Source organism: Nicotiana sylvestris, chromosome 10 (genome assembly GCF_000393655.2).
Source record: "Nicotiana sylvestris chromosome 10, ASM39365v2, whole genome shotgun sequence".
Lineage (NCBI taxonomy): Eukaryota > Viridiplantae > Streptophyta > Magnoliopsida > Solanales > Solanaceae > Nicotiana > Nicotiana sylvestris.
In genome coordinates this window covers 35,186,180-35,206,398 of record NC_091066.1, presented here as the reverse complement: position 1 = coordinate 35,206,398, position 20,219 = coordinate 35,186,180, and the positions used below count along the sequence as shown (strand labels likewise).

Below are 20,219 nucleotides of genomic sequence, written 5' to 3'. Positions count from 1 at the left end.
TTAATTATTACTTGTTAATTTAGAATATTATGAATTGAGACCCTCCAAAAGGTGTTACTTAGTATAAAGGGCAGTCAGACGTACAAAACATTCCGCATTAACATTGGATCTGGGGAAGGGTGATGTAGACAATCTACCCTAATTAGTGACTGTTTCTGTGGCTTCAACCCGCAACATAAAGGTATTACTTAGTGAGGGCATTTGCATCTATACCCGCTTTTTGGGTCACGTTTTAACTTGTGCCCCCTTTGCCAAAAAAATTGCAAGCGTACCCACTTTTTCGTGTAACTTCAGCATACGAGGCTGAAGTAGCAAAGACAATCACACAAAACTTCAGAATTCTAGTAGACGGGCCTGAAGTAGCAAGTGTGCTGAAGTTTTTGTTTGTAATTGCTGAAATTAAGCATAGTAGCTGTTTGTTCTCTATTTGCTGAAATTTTTGTTTGTAATTGTACTAAATAAGCTAAAGTTTTTTTGTCCTAAATTTATTAGTTTTGTCATTAAGCTTTTTCAAGAACTTTAGCAGAAGATGCTGAAGTTATTTAGTTCATTTATAAAAACTTCAACACTAAATAAGCTGAAGTTTTTTTGTCATGGATAACCTTTTTCAAAAACTTCAGCAGAAGATGCTGAAGTTATTTAGTTCATTTGTAAAAATTTCAGCACTAAAATCTTGTTACAACCCATGTTTTTGTACCTGAAAGTACATCGTGAGTCAATTGATTTAAGCTCAAAAAGGATGAAATCCTTCTATAAGGACAAGAAAGGTTTGCCGAAGTGTTAAGCAAGTTAAGATGAATATAAGACTTGTTAATCATGATTTAAATGAGTTTAAAGCCATGATATGGCTATATATGATGTTTGTATATGAAGTGTAAAGTTTGAGAAAAATCGGATTTAAGTTGCGAAAAAACCGACTAAGGATTTGCCTTGTAATGGAGCTTTTTGAGTAATAAATTTCGTGTACTACATGAGATCTTTTTTGGACATATTATATACTAAATTGAAAGTCTTGGAATGTAGTTTCCAATGCTCTTAACCGTTCGTTCATACGACATTTGGATAAAAAGATATAAGTGTTTGAAAAAGGGCCAATGAGATGGTGCCAAGTAGCACCTTTTTGACTTTTCAACAAAATGGGATATTTACATCCCTTATCTCGTCTCTTTCCCCATTTTTCCATAGAGCACGACCAAATAATATCCCTAACCTTCCCCTCAAGCTCTCCACAAGTGTTTCCAATAATATTATAATCCGGGGCACGAAATCAAGTAGCGATAACATTAAAACGATCCCTACGACATAAGTATCACTATATTGCCTCTCTTTTTCTTTGTAGTTTGAGTTTTGGAAGATATTTAATATTTAAGAAAATGCCTCATTTCTGTATTTAAGCTTTCAAATATGAAGGAAGTTTGATAAATACATTTCGTAATAGCTAGAACTCACGGGACGATGATCGGAAGCTGTGAGTTCGAATTATTCAACTTGTTGTGGGCTGTTTTGGGGCTATTTCATGTAGCTTTTGGGCTGTATATTTTTCTGCTATTTAATGGAGTTTTTGGAGGATACATGGTGTGGAGAAACACCACGTAATAGCAAAATGATGGATTAGTCATTCTTTGTAATATTTTCGGGGTGTTAGACACTACTATAGTCGTTGTTTTTGGTATGAATTGATTGGGGTGTGTTGGACTGTTGTAATCTAAATATAACATGGATTTATACTTCCATCCACTGTAGGAGGTAATTATATTGTGTTCCTACTGGCGCTTAAGGTTATCTTGGCATTGGTTAAGTTAAATGGATGAACTAGACATGAACTAGTATATAAAGTTGCTAATTAAGAATAATTGGAGTTGTGGATCATTTTCTTTGTTATGGATATATAGTATAAGGCTGGAATTATTGATGAATGACTTCATTATCATGTTAATGTTACTATTAAATTAAAGTAAAAAGTCTATAAGGGATGATATGGGGTATACGAATTCCAATTGGAGCTTGTCGCTCGTCGTAAAATAGTTGTGACTTGTTGTTGTTTTATGGTGTCTTGTTATTGATAATTATGTATTGCTGGATTTCTCTGGTAATTATTGTTGGTATATGGTATTGTAGTAGGCTCTTATTACAGGGGAGATGCTGCCCAAATTTATATAAACAAGCTACAAGTTTATGTTGCAGACTTAGCCTTTATTCAATATTGATTTTCAATCTCCTTATGCAATGGTAGATTGAATTGAGTTGTTTGAAGAGTTGCTTGGGAGGTATTAAGGACTCAACATGGTTAAGGTATGTTATGACACTTCCTTCTTTCTTTTGGCATGATCTAAAGTGAAATGAATACTCTATTTCATAACGGATCTACTCCTAGAAACTAAGGTTGCCCATGTTATTCTTTCCATATAAAGTTATTCTACGCAAGTATGTATGATCCTTGAATCCTATAGAAGCTCATATTGATGGTATGATGTCCATAATGTTAATCGAAGGTGCAACGGCCTTAGTCACTCCAAAAGGTTTAGAACGTGATTCCATGAGTCTAGTATGCATTATATATAATATCTATTTTACTCTACCGAGCCGCGCTATAGTAGGCCGGGTACGACACCTATTGTGCAACCACTGATCAGTTGGATTTACCGAGCTCCACGTGGCCGGGTACGATTCTACTGAGCCTTATGATGGCCGGGTACATTTTTACCGAGTCCTCTTTGAGGCCGGGTACGATATGATGATGATGATGCCCACAGAGGTGTATGTTTTTAAAAGTTTATGTATATATATGTCTTATGCATCTCATGTCAGTATCCCCAGCTGCACTTAGATGTTACAAGTTGTATCTCTCTATCTCTCTTTACATTAATGTTCTTGTTTATGCTTTCCTACCTTACATACTCGGTACTTTATTTATACTGACGTCCCTTTTGTTTGGGGACGCTGCGTTTCATGCCCGCAGGTCCTGATTGATAGGTTGACAGTATTCCTAGTAGGATATCAGCTCAGCGGAGGTGTTGGTGCACTCCACTTGCTCCGGAGTTGCCTATTTGGTCAGTATGCTTTGGATATGTATTGATTGGTATGGCGGGCCCTGTCCCAACCTTTATGATTTTATATACTCTTAGAGGCTTGTAGACAGATGTCAGGTTTATGGATACTTGTATGGCCTTGTTGGCCTATGTGTTGAGTTTACAAATGGTCATGTCGACCTTATAGGCCCGTATGTCACATGTATAAGTTTGTATATTATGTTGGGTCGTCATATGTTGAGTATTCCCTTATGTTTTATTCTTGTTATCTCATGACGAGTTTCTAGCTCATTTACTCAAGATAGTATAATAAGAAAGATATGTTATATTGGTACTCGGTTGAGTAAGGCACCGGGTGCCCGTTGCGACCCTTCGATTTGGGTCGTGATAGAAGTGGTATCAGAGCAGTTCTGTCCTAGGGAGTCTACAAGCCATGTCTAGTAATGTCTTGTTTATGGGTATGTATTGCACCATACTTATAAGCAGGAGGCTATAGGGCATATAAGACTGTCACTCTTTCTTCTTACTCTAGATCGTGTTGTAGAGCTCAATTGTAAGAATTCAAACTTCTAAATTCTATTATATTCGTAATACAATGATACCTCATCCAAATAAACAGTTGGTATGCGATTGACTGTGGTTGTGGAAGAGTTGAGTCAGAGGAACTCGATTTTGCATCATGCTTATGATGAGCAAATGTGGGGTCTTCAGCAGATCATATGTATTCTAAGATGTGTAAGCTTCTTGATAAGGAGCCCTAAGGAAAGAATATCTATCCACTCGTATGGTAAAAAGAAATAAGTGAATCGGAAAGTAGACACAAGTTTCAGCAAGTAAAACAAGCAAGATGACAAAGGGTACGTGGTACCTAGTTAATAAAGATTATCAGTATTTACAATTCAGGCAGAGAAATGTCAGTATTGGTGTTACCTTCAATGTTAACGATGATATATACAATTGACCACACCCATCTCAGTTGTGCCCTATAGGAGCTAACAAATATAGTTTAAAAGAAGAAGGTGATATCAAGATCAATTCGGGTTAGAGTAACCAAAAATTATGGATGGATTGTTATCATTAACTAATGTATCCGAAGGATAGTTCAAATATGGTAATAGATCTCCTTGTGAGACACCTAGATGATGAACTTTAGAATAGTATAATCAGATATGAATACTAGAATATTCAGAAATTTCAGAAGATAGGTAGTGGGATCCTAGAAGGGAAAAATATTTCCCTTAGTATGACTCCAGACCCGAGTAAGAAAAAGGGAAGAATGTTAGGCATTCCGAAGATCCAGTGAGATAAAGCAAGGGGAGCTAAAAGTGAAAGAACATTTTGTTCAAGTTTCAGAATAAAGTGATAGACAAAAATATTATTCGAAGAATAAGAAGAGAGTAAATGAAGCATCATGAGTAAGATATGATATATGGGTGATAACGGTAAATCAAAATATGACACGATGATAGAGTCTATAGTCGAGTGAAGGAAAATACAAGAGGTAACAGGCCTTGAGGCAATAAATGAGTATAGGCCATAAAGTCATATCTTTATTTCGAGAATGAGTTGGTGACTTCAATGTGATTACTAGGAGGCAAGGTTAGACCCCAGAGTAGTAGAAATTAGTATGGGCTGGTGAACAAGATAAACTGAACATGAATTAGGGACTGAAGGATTTTATAATAGTTGATATCATGTGAATTTCAGAGATAACATTCTGACAATAATAGAATGGACAACAAAAGAATAACTTTTAAGGTTCATTTAGGAAGATGCTTCCCTAAAGCAAGCACGTGGAGCAAAGTTAAGCTTAAGGGACTAAGTGTGCCAGTTACATTAAGTGTCACCCTTATGCGTAATAAATTCAATTATCCCTGGTATAGAGATGTTACCGCAAGGCGAGTAAGATGTTAGTGAAGATGTGAAGAAAATACCAAGATGAAGAGGTAACTATGGAATAGTAAATGAGGAACCGGTAAAAGGGTGAAAGGAATGAGATTGCATCTATTCAGATCCTATAGATATGATATGACTCCAGAACATTATGCAAGCATGACGCCGGAGAGAAGCGGTAAGGGTTGCGCACATGATGATATTGATAAATAAGTGCAAATGAACACTTGATACATAAGGAGCCAATACGAGAGGTAACTTAAGACAAAGTAAATAACTAAAGAGAGATTACGCGGAATATAGATATGGGAATGGACCAACGAGTAGTTTGTAGTTGATTCAAGAAGAGCCAAGTTATGGCTATACAAGAGGTTATAAGCAAATCAGTAGATCATGCAAGATAAACTTAGTGAATCCTAATTTAGTAAATTCAGTCTCGCAGATAGGATGTCGTAACTTTGAGAAATATTCAGATAGGAGTTGGGTTACTAAAGGTACCGTATAAGTGTTACGGAAATAATGGAGAGTGCCACTAAGGAGACAATCAAAATCTGAGTTTAGAAGTAACCCTACGAGCACAAAGGCACGAAGGTATGTAACTAAGGATGTTTGTAGGCGAGTAAGAACATCGAAAATTCCTTCGGGTATACAGTATAACAAGATCGTAACTTTACAAGATCCAGAAGGTCTCCTTAAGTACTACAAAGAAAGACTAGCTGAGGAAATAAGGAAGAAGGCTTCAACTTAAGCATAACGATATAAAAAGAAATGGTCTTGTAACAACAGTCTCACTACAATATTGTATATACTCCATAAGAAAGTGGCACCTATGGTGACTAATGAACGGGAAGTCAAAAGTGATATTTGAGATCATATGAGTTATAGGAAATTCAAGTATTGGTGGGCAATAAGATAAGCCAAGTATTCATGCAACAAGTGGCATAACGACCAAGAAAAGTGATTGCTTACATTTAAAGAACGCTGAGAAGGCACGAAAGGAATTATTCAATCAATGATCTAGAGTTAATTACGTTGTGAATGCAATTAAGACTTTAGAGTTATATCCATGCAGCATATATGTTGACATTCATACAGCTATAGGAGACTCTGGTATAAGTTAAAAGAAAGAATTAAGTCCACGTCACCTATAAAGGCTTGAATTGTTAGAATATTATATCATGGATGCTACATAGAGTCCATGAAAGGCTAATGTAATAGCTAAAACCCTAAGCTGAAGATTGGAAGATAGCATAAGCTTAATTAAAGGCTGAGAAGGAAGAGGAAGCTCGAAAGTTACATCATGAGTCCGATTGTTAGACCTAGATGATTATAGAAATCATGACTCGAACTATATCAGGAGCACTTTTAATAGCAGAGGTATAAAAGAGATAGTATAACAATCATATTCTATAAAAACTCTACGATAAAACAATTAGAAGAGTACCAGCCTCATAAGACGTAAATACGAAGCTCCCACCAGATTGTGTATGCACCAGGGTTGCAAGTATTATAGTAGAGATTTAAGGTATGGATGTGAATTCCACCAATGTAGAAGGGAGGTTATGAAATTGATAGAAGATACGGTGCGAGATTTAAAGGTAAGTATGGTAAATGTGAGTGAGAAGGTGACAATAATAGTCAAGGTCTCATAATTAAACCCATCAAAACAAGAGAGCTGATGCTTTTCATGAGCTATAGAAAGCTCGGTACACTCTGAATGAACTCAGAGGAGTCTAAGAATAGGATCAATTAGAAGAGATGGAATACTGCCCTGGTAGTAGAATAAGGGTGTAATTGTGATAGTTAAGAGAATGACGTTTGAGCCTTCGATTGAGTAATGATTTAAAGAAAAGGGATTTCATGGATGGTACAGTATTAGAATGCCCCCATAAGATGAATACGTTGAGATATTATGAAAATGTAGTTATTGAAGTATAGTATCATCCCTAGGTGCATCAAGAAAATCACTTCAGATGTTCCCCGATGAGATGTGAGCCTTAGTGACAATGTATTACATTTGAGGCAATGGTTGGAGTTAGTGAAAGACTATGATGTTATTTTATATCATCCAGGGAAGGCGAATGTAGTAGTCAACACCCTCAATCGTAGATCTATGTGTAGCCTATCTATTTACAGGCATAGAAGAGTGAGATAGCTTGCGAGATTCATCTGCTAGCTAATCTTGGAATTCGATTACTAGATGCAGGTGGTACCAGAGTTACTACTTAGGACATGGAAACCTCCTCTTTAGTAACTGAAGTGAAGGAATGCCAGTATGAAGATCATATGCTAGATCATTATAGAGATACAACCCATCAAAAGGAGAAGACACTATTTGAGATTACATGAGATGAAGTCCTCAGATATCGAGGTCGATTATATGTTCCTAATGTGGCAGGGTGAGATGGAGTCCTCAGATATTAAGGTCGATTATATGTTCCTAATGTGGCAGGGTTGCGCCGGCAGGTTATGGGACAAGCAATGAGAAATTAACCTAGAGTTGTGTAGCACACCTCGGTAATAATACCAATGCTATAAAATGAAATATAGCAATAGTCATACATTCAGAAAAGTACCAAGCGAAAAGCTTAAGTATACCTATATATGCCCAGAGGGACATCTTGTCATAGTTCTATATATGTATTCACAAAGTGAAGCCAAGCGATTGGCAAAAAGTTGGAGGAAAAAGGAGAGAAGAGTCGTGCATAAAAGGACATAGTCATATAGGATACATCATAGAAGGTAGTCGAAGTTACGAGATTGGAAGAACTCCGTCCATAATTCGCGAGGTGAGAATAGGCCTAAAGGGGGGAATGCCCTAGTTTTTAAATTTATTCACAGAACAATTGCCTAGATGACAAGGGACAATATTAAAGTATTCATAAGAGCCATATGGTATGAGAAGGAGAAGCACATCAGTCAACATTCGAGGACGAATGTTCCAAAGGGGGGAATAATGTTACAACCTATGTTTTTGTACCTGAAAGTACATCGTGAGTCAATTGATGTAAGCGCAAAAAGGATGAAATCCTTCTCCAAGGACAAGAAAGGTTTGCCGAAGTGTTAAGCAAGTTAAGATAAATATGAGACTTGTTAATCATGATTTAAATGAGTTTAAAGCCATGATATGGCTATATATGATGTTTGTATATGAAGTATAAAGTTTAAGAAAAATCGGATTTAAGTTGCGGAAAAATCGACTAAGGATTTGCCTTGTAATGGAGCTTTTTGAGTAATAAATTTCGTGTACTATATGAGATCATATTTGGACATATTATATACTAAATTGAAGGTCTTGGAATGTAGTTTCCAACTCTATTAACCGTTCGTTCATACGACATCCGGATAAAAAGATATAAGTATTTGAAAAAGGGCCAATGAGATGGTACCAAGTAGCACCTTTTTGACTTTTCAACAAAATGGGATATTTACATCCCTTATCTCATCTCTTTCCCCATTTTTCCAGATAGCACGACCAAATAACACCCCTAACCTTCCCCTCAAGTTCTCCACATGGGTTTCCAATAAGATTATCATCCGGGGCACGAAATCAAGTAGCGATAACATTAAAACGATCCCTACGACGTAAGTATCACTATATTGCTTCTCTTTTTCTTTGTAGTTTAAGTTTTGGAAGATATTTAATATTTAAGAAAATACCTTATTTCTATATTTAAGCTTTCAAATATGAAGGAAGGTTGATAAATACATTTCGTAATAGCTAGAACGCATGGGACGATTATCGGAAGCCGTGAGTTCGAATTATTCGACTTGTTGTGTGCTGTTTTTGGGCTGTTTCATGTAGCTTTTGGTCTGTATATTTTGCTGCTATTTAATGGAGTTTTTGGAGGATAAATGGTGTGGAGAAATACCACGTAATGGCAAAATGATGGATTAGTCATTCTTTGCAATATTTTCGGGGTGTTGGACACTATTATAGTCGTCGTTTTTGGTATGAATTGATTGGGGTATGTTGGGCTGTTGTAATCTAAATATAATGTGGATTTCGACTTGAATCCACTGTAGGAGGTAATTATATTGTGTTCCTACTGGCGCTTAAGGTTATCTTGGCATTGGATAAGTTAAATGGATGAACTAGACATGAACTAGTGTATAAAGTTGCTAATTAAGAATAATTGGAGTTGTGGATCATTTTCTTTGTTATGGATATATGGTATAAGACTGGAATTATTGATGAATGACTTCATTATCATCTTAATAATACTATTAAATTAAAGTAAAAAGTCTATAAGGTATGATATGGGGTATACAAATTCCAATTGGAGCTTGTCGCTCGTCGTAAAATAGTTGTGATTTGTTGTTGTTTTATGGTGTCTTGTTATTGATAATTATGTATTGCTGGATTTCTCTGGTAATTGTTGTTGGTATATGGTGTTGGAGTAGGCTCTTGTTACAGGGGAGATGCTGCCCGAATTTATATAAACGAGCTACAAGTTTATGTTGCAGACTTAGCCTTTATTCAATATTGATTTTGAATCTCCTTATGCAATGGTAGATTGAATTGAGTTGTTTGAAGAGTTGCTTGGGAGGTATTAAGGACTCAACGTGGTTAAGGTATGTTAAGGCACTTCCCTCTTTCTTTTGGCATGATCTAAAGTGAAATGAATACTCTATTTCATAACGGATCTACTCCTAGAAATTAAGGTTGCCCATGTTGTTCTTTCCTTATAAAGTTATTCTAAGCAAGTATGTATGATCCTTGAATCCTATAGAAGCTCATATTGATGGTATGATGTCCATAATGTTAATCGAAGATGCAACGACCTAAGTCACTCCAAAGGTTTAGAACGTGATTCCATAAGTCTAGTATGCATTACATATAGTATCTATTTTACTCTACCGAGCCGCGCTATAGTAGGCCGGGTATGACACCTATTATGCAACCACTGATCAATTGGATTTACCGAGCTCCACGTAGTCGGGTACGATTCTACTGAGCCTTATGATGGTCGGGTACGTTTTTACCGAGTCCTCTTTGAGGCCGGGTACGATATGATGATGATGATGCCACAGAGGCATATGTTTTTAAAAGTTTATGTATGTATATGTCTTATGCATTTCATGTCTGTATCCCCAGAGGCACTTAGATGTTACAGGTTGTATCTCCTCTATCTCTCTTTACATTAATGTTCTTGTTTATGCTTTCCTGCTTTACATACTCAGTACTTTATTTGTACTGACGTCCCTTTTGTCTGGGGACGCTGCGTTTCATGCCCCTAGGTCCCGATTGATAGGTTGATAGTCTTCCTAGTAGGCTATCAGCTCAGCGGAGGTGTTGGTGCACTCCACTTGCTCCGGAGTTGCCTATTTGGTCAGTATGCTTTGGTTATGTATTGATTGGTATGGCGGGCCCTGTCCCGACCATTATGATTTTATGTACTCTTAGAGGCTTGTAGACAGATGTCAGGTTTATGGATACTTGTATGGCCTTGTTGGCCTATGTGTTGAGTTTACAAATGGTCATGTCGACCTTATAGGCCCGTATATCACATGTATAAGTTTGTATATTATGTTGGGTCGTCATATGTTGAGTATTCCCTTACGTTTTATTCTTGTTATCTCATGATGGGTTTCTGGCTCATTTACTCAAGATAGTATAATAAGAAAGATATGTTATGTTGGTACTCGGTTGAGTAAGGCACCGGGTGCTCATCACGGCCCTTCGGTTTGGGTCGTGACAAAGCTGAAGTTTTTTTGTCCTGTATTCATTAGTTTTGCCATAAAGCATTTTCAAAAACTTTAGTAGAAGATGCTGAAGTTATTTAGTTCATTTGTAAAAACTTCAGCACTATATAAGCTGAAGTTTTTGATAAAGCTTTCTAACATACTATATAAATAATCAGATTGCCAACAGTATCTAAATCATAAATTCTGGAAATAATAAACGTGAAAAGAACAGAATTATCATTGTCTACTAACTTACGTACGGGAAAATATTCACAAATTATTGTCTACTAACTTACGTAATTATTTATAATTTATTTTTAAATAATATGATAAACATATTTATGTCAATCATCCCATGAACTGAAGTTTCATAGCAGTACCAACAACAACAGAAGAAAGAAGAAGAAGAAGAATAAAACGAAGGAGGGAGAGAAAGGGGGCTGAAGTTGTTTAAAAAGTGGGTACAAATTAAAACTTAAAAAAAAATAGGTATATGTTAAATGAGGGCGACCAAATAGGGTGCCCCGTGCAATTTTTACTACTTAGTGTGCGGAAACAAAATGGGATGAGCCGGTCCAAGCTTGATACTGGATTAGGCTTTGATGAGTTCAGCTCGACTTGGCTCAACTCGACGGCAAGGCCTACACTTGAGAGGAGAGCAATTAAGATGCTGCTAATGTGCTGCACCTATGGTGACAACGGATTGATCTCTCTTCTCTTTTTTTATTTTTTTATTTTTATATTCGGATAATTTTTAATGAATGGCAATATGTAGAGTGATCGTATATGTCAGAATGTCTTGCTCTACAAAATATTTCTTCAGCTAAAATGTCTGCCTTATTCTCAGAGTAGCAAAATGACTACAATTAAACTTTGTTGCCTGTTTACCCTCGTTTACATGGGCAGCTTCAACTGAAGGCAAAGGAAAAGAATAGCAAGATCATTATTTCCATAGTTTAGCAAATTCAATCAACAGAAACCAAAACTAATAGACAATCATATATTCTTTGATGTATTTAAAAGAAAAAAAAGGAACTTATTTATGTTGATCAGAATTAACGTTACCTGCTTAGTCGTAGCAAGAATAAAAACAAAAATCATTGGAGATATCACCAACTAAACAGCACATACCATTTTGCTGGAGAAAAATAAAAGACTAGTCCAGCTATTTACAAAGACCAATCCAAACCTTCTTCAGATCCCCAATCCATCTTCTGCAAAAAAGGTTTTCAGCTTGCTGGGGAGAACAAAGTGAAGAAAAAAAAAGTAAAAAACCAAGCCTTTCAAATTCCTCATTGGAAGATTTATTCGGGCTCCAGGTCCTGTCGGAGCCTTGACACCTGACTCAAAACATGGAAAATGAGTAGTCCGGCACACTGCTAATTTTGTTTCAATCACATCTTCGCCGCTTTTTAGCTGGTGTATCTGTTTGATTAAGAGTCACCTCTCTTGTATCACAATGGTCCTCATTGATGGATTTCTTCAAGCTTTTGCAATTATGGAACGAAGTCAGTTCCTCTACTTTCACCTTCGTAACATCACTCCTCACACCAATGTCACTTACATACTTCGTCAAACAATACATACCAGCGGTTGCTAAGACTAAGCCAGCCGGACTTGACATGAATAACTTAAGGGGCGAAGAAGCAATAGCTGCCAAAGGAGCATTTATAACAGAGGCAGCTTGACCGCTCCTTCCAAGAGCTCCTTGGTCAAGAACAAGAAGACCTGTTTTACAGTACAAGGCAAAATCTTCACAGTTATTCTTGAAGACATCATAGTTTCCAAAACCATTTTGAAGCAAGTACATGGCTCTATGGATCACTGCCTCAGGAGGATCAGATTGTGCAGTTGTGCATGTGCCACCTCGGAGTTTAGTAAGAAAAACTGAAGGGCTGGCTCCATAGTCAAAGCGGTACAATAGTCCATCACCCAGGAAACAATCCAAGCAAGATAGAACCACCCCACTTTCCTTGTGCTGAAATCCGCAGTCAAGAATATTTGTACAGGTCGAAGACACATTTGTACTCGAAATTGACGAGAGTTTTGGGGGAACAGAGAAGAGAATTGTGTCTCCTGAAACAATATTTTGCTCACGCGTAAAATGGACAACTTTGCTTCCACCAACATAGATTCCTGCTCATGAATTTCACACATTTGAAAATATGACACCAACTACCAATACTAGAATATCATTAAGCTCATTTTCAGTCACAACAGATACTGGAGTATAAATAACTGGCACTCTGACAAGAAATTAAAATATAGGAGATGAAGCCTGTTGTGCCTAATTAACTAATTAATAGCAAGTGTTATAATGGTAAGGGCAGCTTAGTGCACTAAGCTCGCACTATGCACGGGGTCCAGGGAAGGGCCGGACCACAAGAGTCTATTGTACGCAGTCTTACCCCTGCATTTTTGCAAGAGACTGTTTCCACTGCTCGAACCCGTGACCTCCTGGTCACATCAATATCAAAGGTGATTAGTTATCCAAAATTCAGGAGGCATGCATGTTTACTCTAGGATCTAGAGTATTAACATGACAGATATCCGATATTTCCTGCTACTTTTATTAACAGATAATTCTATTTTTGATATAAATGTACCAAGGAGGTACTAAATATGCATAGGAGAGAGTCCATGAGCTCCAGCATGTTTTCTTTGTTATTTACATAGTTCCTCCTACACCAAGAGTATAAATGTCTAAGATATCTAAACTTTACATGGGCAATATGTTCCCTTTTTCCCCTCAATAACCTACTAATCCTTCTGTCCAAGGTTTCCAGTGTACATAGAGGTATAGTCCTACTACTAAATTACCATCTTATCAGAATTAACTCATTAGCATTTTGCAAAAGCAGCACCTGAAATGGACATGCTTCTAAAGAGAATTGTGTCATTGCTTGTATCTTTTTCTTATGCTTAATCCACTACGATTTAGCAAAAGCTAAAGCCTACTGAGATCATGCAACACCAAACACTCTCTAAGTCACTATTCTTTTGGATCATCAACCATATTTTCAGCAAATTTGAAGATCCACAATTGAAAAGAAGGCTGGTTGTATTCCGCAATCATTTCTCTAATCTAAAGCCAAATGCTACTGTATACAACGCAAGATTGTTCATATGCGGTAGTAATTGCTGTTTTCGGTCATTTCCAGTATCATGAAATGAAGAAAAAAGTTACTAAAATCTTACATTAGGATTTACTGAAAGGGAAAATTAGTGAAATTGGGTTGCAGACTAACCGTGATGAGAGTATGCGAAGACAGTTCTCCACGTGTAGATATGATCACCTGCTGCTATCTCATTCCTTTCTACTCTGTGAGACAGCAGACCCATCTCTTTCCTTCTCCTTTCAGCTTTTCCCAATCTAGGTTTAAAATGATAAGTGAGCACAAGGTTTAAGGATTAAATGAAAATTATTACTACTATTATAAGCGGCTAACGAGAATTGGGGTCGTAGGGTTATTTTGGAGAATTGGGGTAAGAGACACATGCTATTCTGTTACTTTGACACATCCTCATAGATTGTCCCAATTATATGAAATTGAAAGATGAAATTGAACGACACCGTCTATCACAACGTCTTCCGTCATTTTTCTGCTCTGTTTCACTCTTTTTTCTCCCTCGTCACTTCACTGTGTGCTGTCTGTATAGTTATTGGGTGAGTTTTTTCTTCTGTGTTTTCCTTTGTTTATCCAACCTCTTCTGATTACCAGTGTTATTTAGATTTAAGATTGTATTGCTTTTTTACTTTGAAGAATGTTTCTTTATGATGTTTTGAATCTTCCTAGAAGATGTAGCTTGCTTTCATCTGAAATTCTTACTTAATTGGTGATATGTTGTTAGACTTGTGTTTTACGTGCTTTTCATGATTTGATCTTACTTTTTATTTAGATACTACATCCAGACTTGCACTAGAGGTGTTTGAGAAATTACCGACGAGAAAGAAGGGGTGAAGTATTTGAGAATGGAGAGGAAAGTTAGGAAATTTACTAGGAAAATTGTTTCGCCTGATAACGCAAATACTGATTCCATGTCAGCTGTTTGTCAAGATGGGGTTCAAGTCACTGTTAAAAAATTGCCACCGCCCGAACCTAAAAAATGTAAGATCATTAATGCCAGGCTTGCTTAAAATAGGGGAAATGTAGAACAATTAAATTTGCTTTATGAGTTTTAATTTGGACTTCGGAAAGGTATGAAATTCTATTTTATAGTGGCTGCATAGATTTTGTAGGTAGAATAGGAGAATGAGTAGTATAAGCTAATTTTATTCTTTGTATACAAAATTCTTTTCAGCTCACTCATGGATTTCAATAAGCAATAAAATTTCAACCAACCGACGACCTCATACACAGAGCTAACAGATCTCTTCTTCGGCAATTGAGAACACTAGATAACACTAGAGATTAGAACTTATTATATAATATTTGGTAGCGTGGTAGCGTCTAGGATCAAGAATAAATGCTAAAGCTCTCAAACATTATGCAAATAAAGCCTGTTGTTGCATTATTTGTCTTATAAATCAGCACACGTAAATCTATGCATCTTCTTTCCGTTCCATTGTTGTTTTCACAGATTATTTTAACTTTTTTTTATGTATTTTTTAAACTCATCACCCATGTTCCTTGTAACGACCCGACCGGTCGTTTTGAGCTTTTGTACTTTACTCGCTAGTTCTTGGGCATGACTAGCCCCGTGTGATGAATTATGACTTATTTAAATCGTTGGCTTTGGTTTTTAGCAAAATCAGAATGAATTTGGAAGAACAGTTCCCAGTTTGAAGCTTGAAATTCGAAAGGTTTGACCAATATTTGACTTGCTTGTATATGATCTCGGATCGAAATTTTATGATTTGCTTAGCTCCGTTAGGTGATTTGGGACTTATGAGCATGATCAGAATGCATTTTGGAAGTCCGTGGAAGGTTTAGGCTTGAATTGACGATAGTGAGATTTCGGCGTTTTCCGATGGATATGTGAGATTTTGATATAGAGGTCGGAATGGAATTCCGAGAGTTGCTGTAGCTTCGTTATGTCATTTGGGATATGTGTGCAAAATTTCAGGTCATTCGGATGTGGTTTGGTTGGGTTTTTGATCAAAAGCGTATTTCGGAAGTTTTTAGAAAACTTAGGCTTGAATTCGATGTGAATTGGTGGATTTGGTGTTGTTCGAGATGTTTTGATGATTGGAGCAAGTTTGAACGAGGTTTTAGGATGTATTGGTGCTTTGGGTTGAGGTCCCGGGGGCCTCAGGTGAGTTTCTGGTGGTTAATCGGACCATTTTGGAGTTTGAAAGTTGCAGAAAAATCTGCTCAGCTGTTGCAGAGAATTATCTCTTCGCGTTCGCGAGTGGAGCCTCGCGTTCGCGTAGATGGATTTGAGGAAGGCCAGAATTAAGCCTTCGCGTTCGCGAAAGGATGGGAAGCAGTGCATCACGTTCGCGAGAAGGCACTCGTGATCGCGTAGAGTAAATTGGGGTCCAAGGTATTTTGTTCATCGCGTTCGCGTAAGGTTGTCGCGTTCGCGAAGGTGTAGGAGGTAGAAGCATCGCGTTCGCGATTAGTGTGACGTGTTCGCGTAGGGCAAAAGTTGGTCAACATAAGTTTGTGCTTCGCGAACGCGAGGCGTTGACCGCGTTTGCGAAGAAGGAAGGGTCAGACCTGGGCAGAATGTTTTAAGTCACTTCATCCGCGAATTTGGGGCTCATTTCCCTCATTGTTGATCATTTTGAGAGCTTTTTGAAGGAAATTAAAGAGGGATTCAAGGAGAACCGATTAGAGGTAAGATTTTTTGAACCTAAAACTTGATTCTATTGTGAAATCAACCTAGAAATTCATGGAACTTAAGCTAAAAATGGAAGAACTAGGGGTTGGAATTTTGGAAATTTTAATTGGGGATTTGGAAGACCATTTGGGGTCGGATTTGAGAACTTTTGGTATGTATGAACTCGTGGGGAGATAAGAAATCTATTGATGTGAAAATTTCTAAGTTTCGAGAAGTGGGCCCAGGGCTCGGGTTTTGCTAATTTCGGAATTTTTGGCATTTTTCGATTTGTTTTTGCTTGGGCTTTGTTCCCATTGCATATTGTGACGTATTTGTTCTGATTTTGGATAGATTCGACGCACGTGGAGGCCGATTTGAGGGGAAAGGGCGTCGCGAGCTAGAGATTTAGCCGGTTTGAGGTAAGTAATGATTGTAAATGCTGTTCTAAGGGTTTGAAACCCCGGATTACACATCGTTGTGCTATGTTGAGGTGACTTACACGCTAGATGACGAGCGTGGGGTAGAGCACCGCTAGGGATTGTGACTTAGTCCATTCCGAACGATTATTTTAATGCGTAATTTATAGTTAATTGTTTGATGTTATTATATTTTGGGCTGGATCTCATGTTTGGGGCCTTGTGCCAACCTGTTGAGACCCTTAGAGGCACTTCCACTATTTTTCCTCTCTCTATTTGTTTTGAAAGCATATCCTCAGTCGTGTTTTACCTGTTTATTGTTTAAATCTGGTTTATCACTTTATTTCTTAAAAATATGAAAACTGTTTGGGCTGAGTTCCCTGTTTTACTGATGGTCCGAGTGATCGTAAGGTTGATGACTGAGATAGACCGAGAGTCTGAGTCTGATTGTTAGGTTAATGACTGAGAGAGGCTGAGAGTCTGTTTGGGAGGATTATATAGTTATGGATCGAGCTGCATGCCGCAACAATATATATATATATATGGATTGGGCTGCACGCTGCAGCGATACTTATATGGATCAGGCTGCACGACACAACGATATGTTGGATCGGGCTGCATGCTGCTGTGATATAGCGCTTGGCTGTAGGAGCCCCTCCGGAAACTGCACACCCCCAGTGAGCGCCGTCGACGAGATATATGGATCGGGTTGCACGCCGCAGCGATATATGGATCAGGCTACACACCGCAGCGATATATGGATTGGGCTGCGCACCACAGCTGTTACTATATGGTACCTATTGAGTGTGAGTGCTGAGTGTGAGCGTTGATTGGTAAGAGTTGAGTCACGAGTGACTCAGGGGCTTGCCCGAGGGGCGATAGATATATACATGAACATGAGTGATGCTTTGCCTGAGGGGCCTGTTTATGAACTTATTGATTTTCACTCCTTTTTAAAATGAGTTTCTATCGAATATGTTGATTTATTGACTGTTTTCACTCATCTTTATATTGAGCCTCTATCGAAAGTGTTGAACAAATATTTTAAAACAACTTTCATTTAAGCTGGGGTTTATGAGATGTTCAGAATTTAATCACTGATTTAGCTTTGTTATTTCCACTGAGATTTTCATGTTATGAGGTGTTTATGATTTCTGTTTTGCCCGAGGGGCTGTTTACAAACTATGTTTTTCCCGAGGGGCCGATTATGGTTTTTTATCTCTTTTATTATAAATGGTATTGAACCCCTATTGAAACTGTCGGAAAGCATTTTCAAATGATTTTTAACAAAAGGCTGATTTTTAATAAGACGATCGACTCGTATTCTGAATTAGCAGCCTGTGTGCTTATTGAGTTATCATGAATGTGGATTCATTGTTTCATACTGCTCAGTCTTTATTTACTCATATTACTTACTGGGTTGGAGTACTTACATTGCTCCCTGCACCTCGTGTGCAGATTCAGGTATTTCAGAACCCGGTAGCGGGTATTGATTGCTCAGACGCGGATTCTTCAGAGTTAGCAAGGTGGTTGCATGACATTCGCAGCACTGTTTCTTCATCTCATTTCCATTTCTGTACTTAGTACACTTGACTGTTTTGTTGTATTCAGACCTTGGTAGATGCTCATGACTAGTGACACCCCGATGTCGGGCTTGTGTAATTATTCTGCATTGTTCTTTTAAATGTTCATTATGAGATTAATGGTTTATAAATGATATAAAAACCACTTTTAAATGGAAAATGGTTGATTTGAGAATTGTGTCGGCTAGCCTTATCTTCATGAGAGGCGCCATCACGATCGGGTCCGGTTTGGGGTCGTGACAAGTTGGTATCAGAGCTTAGGTTACATAGGTCTCACGAGTCATGAGCAGGTTTAGCAGAGTCTCGCGGATCGGTACAGAGACGTCTGTATTTATCCTCGAGAGGCTGCAGAACCTTTAGGAAAACTTCACGTTCTTTAATTCTTATCGTGCGTCCTTGATTCAGCTTGAAATGTAACTCTTTGAATTCCTTCCACGCATTCGTATGCACGCATGAGCGCTCAGTATCAGATTTGCATCGATGGCTTTTGAGTCCCCGATCGGGGGGCGAGATGTGATCTTTGTGAGTTGATGTTGGGCCAGTCTGGAGGACTTGAGGCCGGATCTTTGCCTATGGCTTGAGCATCGAGGTGCTGATTGTGTGAGCAAGTGTTTTTGAACTTATATGTTCGGTATTGTCCCTATTAGAGGGAGCAACGACTGGATGGCTATGTGATGAGTATGTTAGTATTGCGAGACATATCCATATGATTTAGAAGTGACGAGAAAGGTCCGCTGGAGGATAGAAGAACTATTAGGTGTTTGAATTCCATCTTGGTTCGAGGTATAGCCCCGAGTTGTGGGCATGTGAAGAATCTTTCATATTTCCTAGTTGGGAGTGAAGTAAATTTCATGTTGCGGTATGGGTTCAGACTCAGTAAGACTAAATGACTGCGTAAAGTTTATGACGGTGGAAGGTATGCGGGAATGTTAGTTTGAGGAAAATCAGGTGGGTTATCTCCTGTGAAGTGTTCAGAAGTTGTGCGATCCTTATGCTGTCTGTTAGCAGATCTTATCTGCAAGTGAAAGATATGTGTTGTAATTTAAATGGGTCGCTTAAGAGAGGGGGCCTAACTGTTGTGAGAGTGAATGCGAGATTTGAAAAAGAGTTAAAGTACTAGATGATCTGTGTTTTCGCAAGCTTACAAAAGATTTGAGTTTAATCTCACTATGGTATTATGGCATCAATAGAGTATATATGTTATGAGATATTGAGTGTGTTTTGATCTATGGTTTCGAGCCAAGTGGAGGAGTCTGCTGTTGATTTGTTGATTGCACGGTTATGTGCTATGTTGGTTCCAGTTTGAGGCGCACTGGTGAATCAGTTATGGCTTACGGGGACTGAGACCGAGGATGTCTCGAGTAAAGGAAAAATTTTGACAGAGGTTATGTCATGCTTCATAGGTGTATGGGAATCTCAGAGTGTCTTGAGATGTTGTGGTAATGGATGCTCGGTGCATAGAGTAGGAAGTGGCTTGGTTGTTCTAGGATGAAGTTACACCCTGCGATGTCAGAGTGCTATTGAGGCACGGGTGGTTCTATTTATTTGATCAGGCTAATTGCAGTTTGAATAGAGTGAATGACTCTCGAGAATGGTTCTAATGTGTTCAAGATTTTACATTTAACAGTTGGGTATTTTAAAGTTGTATATGTGGTTAGAAACTGAGTTTTCATTGGAAGATGTCGAGACTTGTGGTATTTTATTTATAAATTATGAAATTCTATGTATCAGTACCAGGAAGGTAAAGGTAACAGATTTAGATTCGCAGGAAGTCTCTTCAGAGCAAAGTACTTTGATCGTGGTGCTCGTGGGAATATCTGAGAAAGTATTTAGCGGCTTATGAG

General features: G+C 37.9%; 1 protein-coding gene and 1 long non-coding RNA gene across 2 annotated transcripts; one reads left to right on the top strand and one right to left on the bottom strand.

The window, feature by feature from the left end:
- Positions 1-8,397: 8,397 nt before the first annotated feature.
- Positions 8,398-10,469, top strand: LOC138880507 (uncharacterized). Its single transcript, XR_011403217.1, has 3 exons — positions 8,398-8,507; positions 9,439-9,497; positions 10,164-10,469. It is a non-coding gene; the product is annotated as an uncharacterized lncRNA (long non-coding RNA).
- Positions 10,470-11,599: 1,130 nt separating this feature from the next.
- Positions 11,600-14,124, bottom strand: LOC104243051 (protein LEAD-SENSITIVE 1-like). Its single transcript, XM_009798177.2, has 2 exons — positions 13,859-14,124; positions 11,600-12,746 (listed from the first exon to the last, which is right to left on the bottom strand). Exons 1-2 carry the CDS (start codon positions 13,950-13,952, stop codon positions 12,001-12,003), a joined length of 840 nt encoding a protein of 279 aa, XP_009796479.1. The 5' UTR covers positions 13,953-14,124; the 3' UTR covers positions 11,600-12,000.
- Between the last annotated feature and the right edge of the window lie 6,095 nt (positions 14,125-20,219).

Excerpts from the sequence above, each read along its gene's own strand:
- LOC104243051 (XM_009798177.2), bottom strand. The coding sequence starts at position 13,952 with ATGGGTCTGCTGTCTCACAGAGTAGAAAGGAATGAGATAGCAGCAGGT. Across the intron at positions 12,747-13,858 it reads CTTCGCATACTCTCATCACG|GAATCTATGTTGGTGGAAGC; the intron begins GTTAGTCTGCAA and ends ATTCATGAGCAG.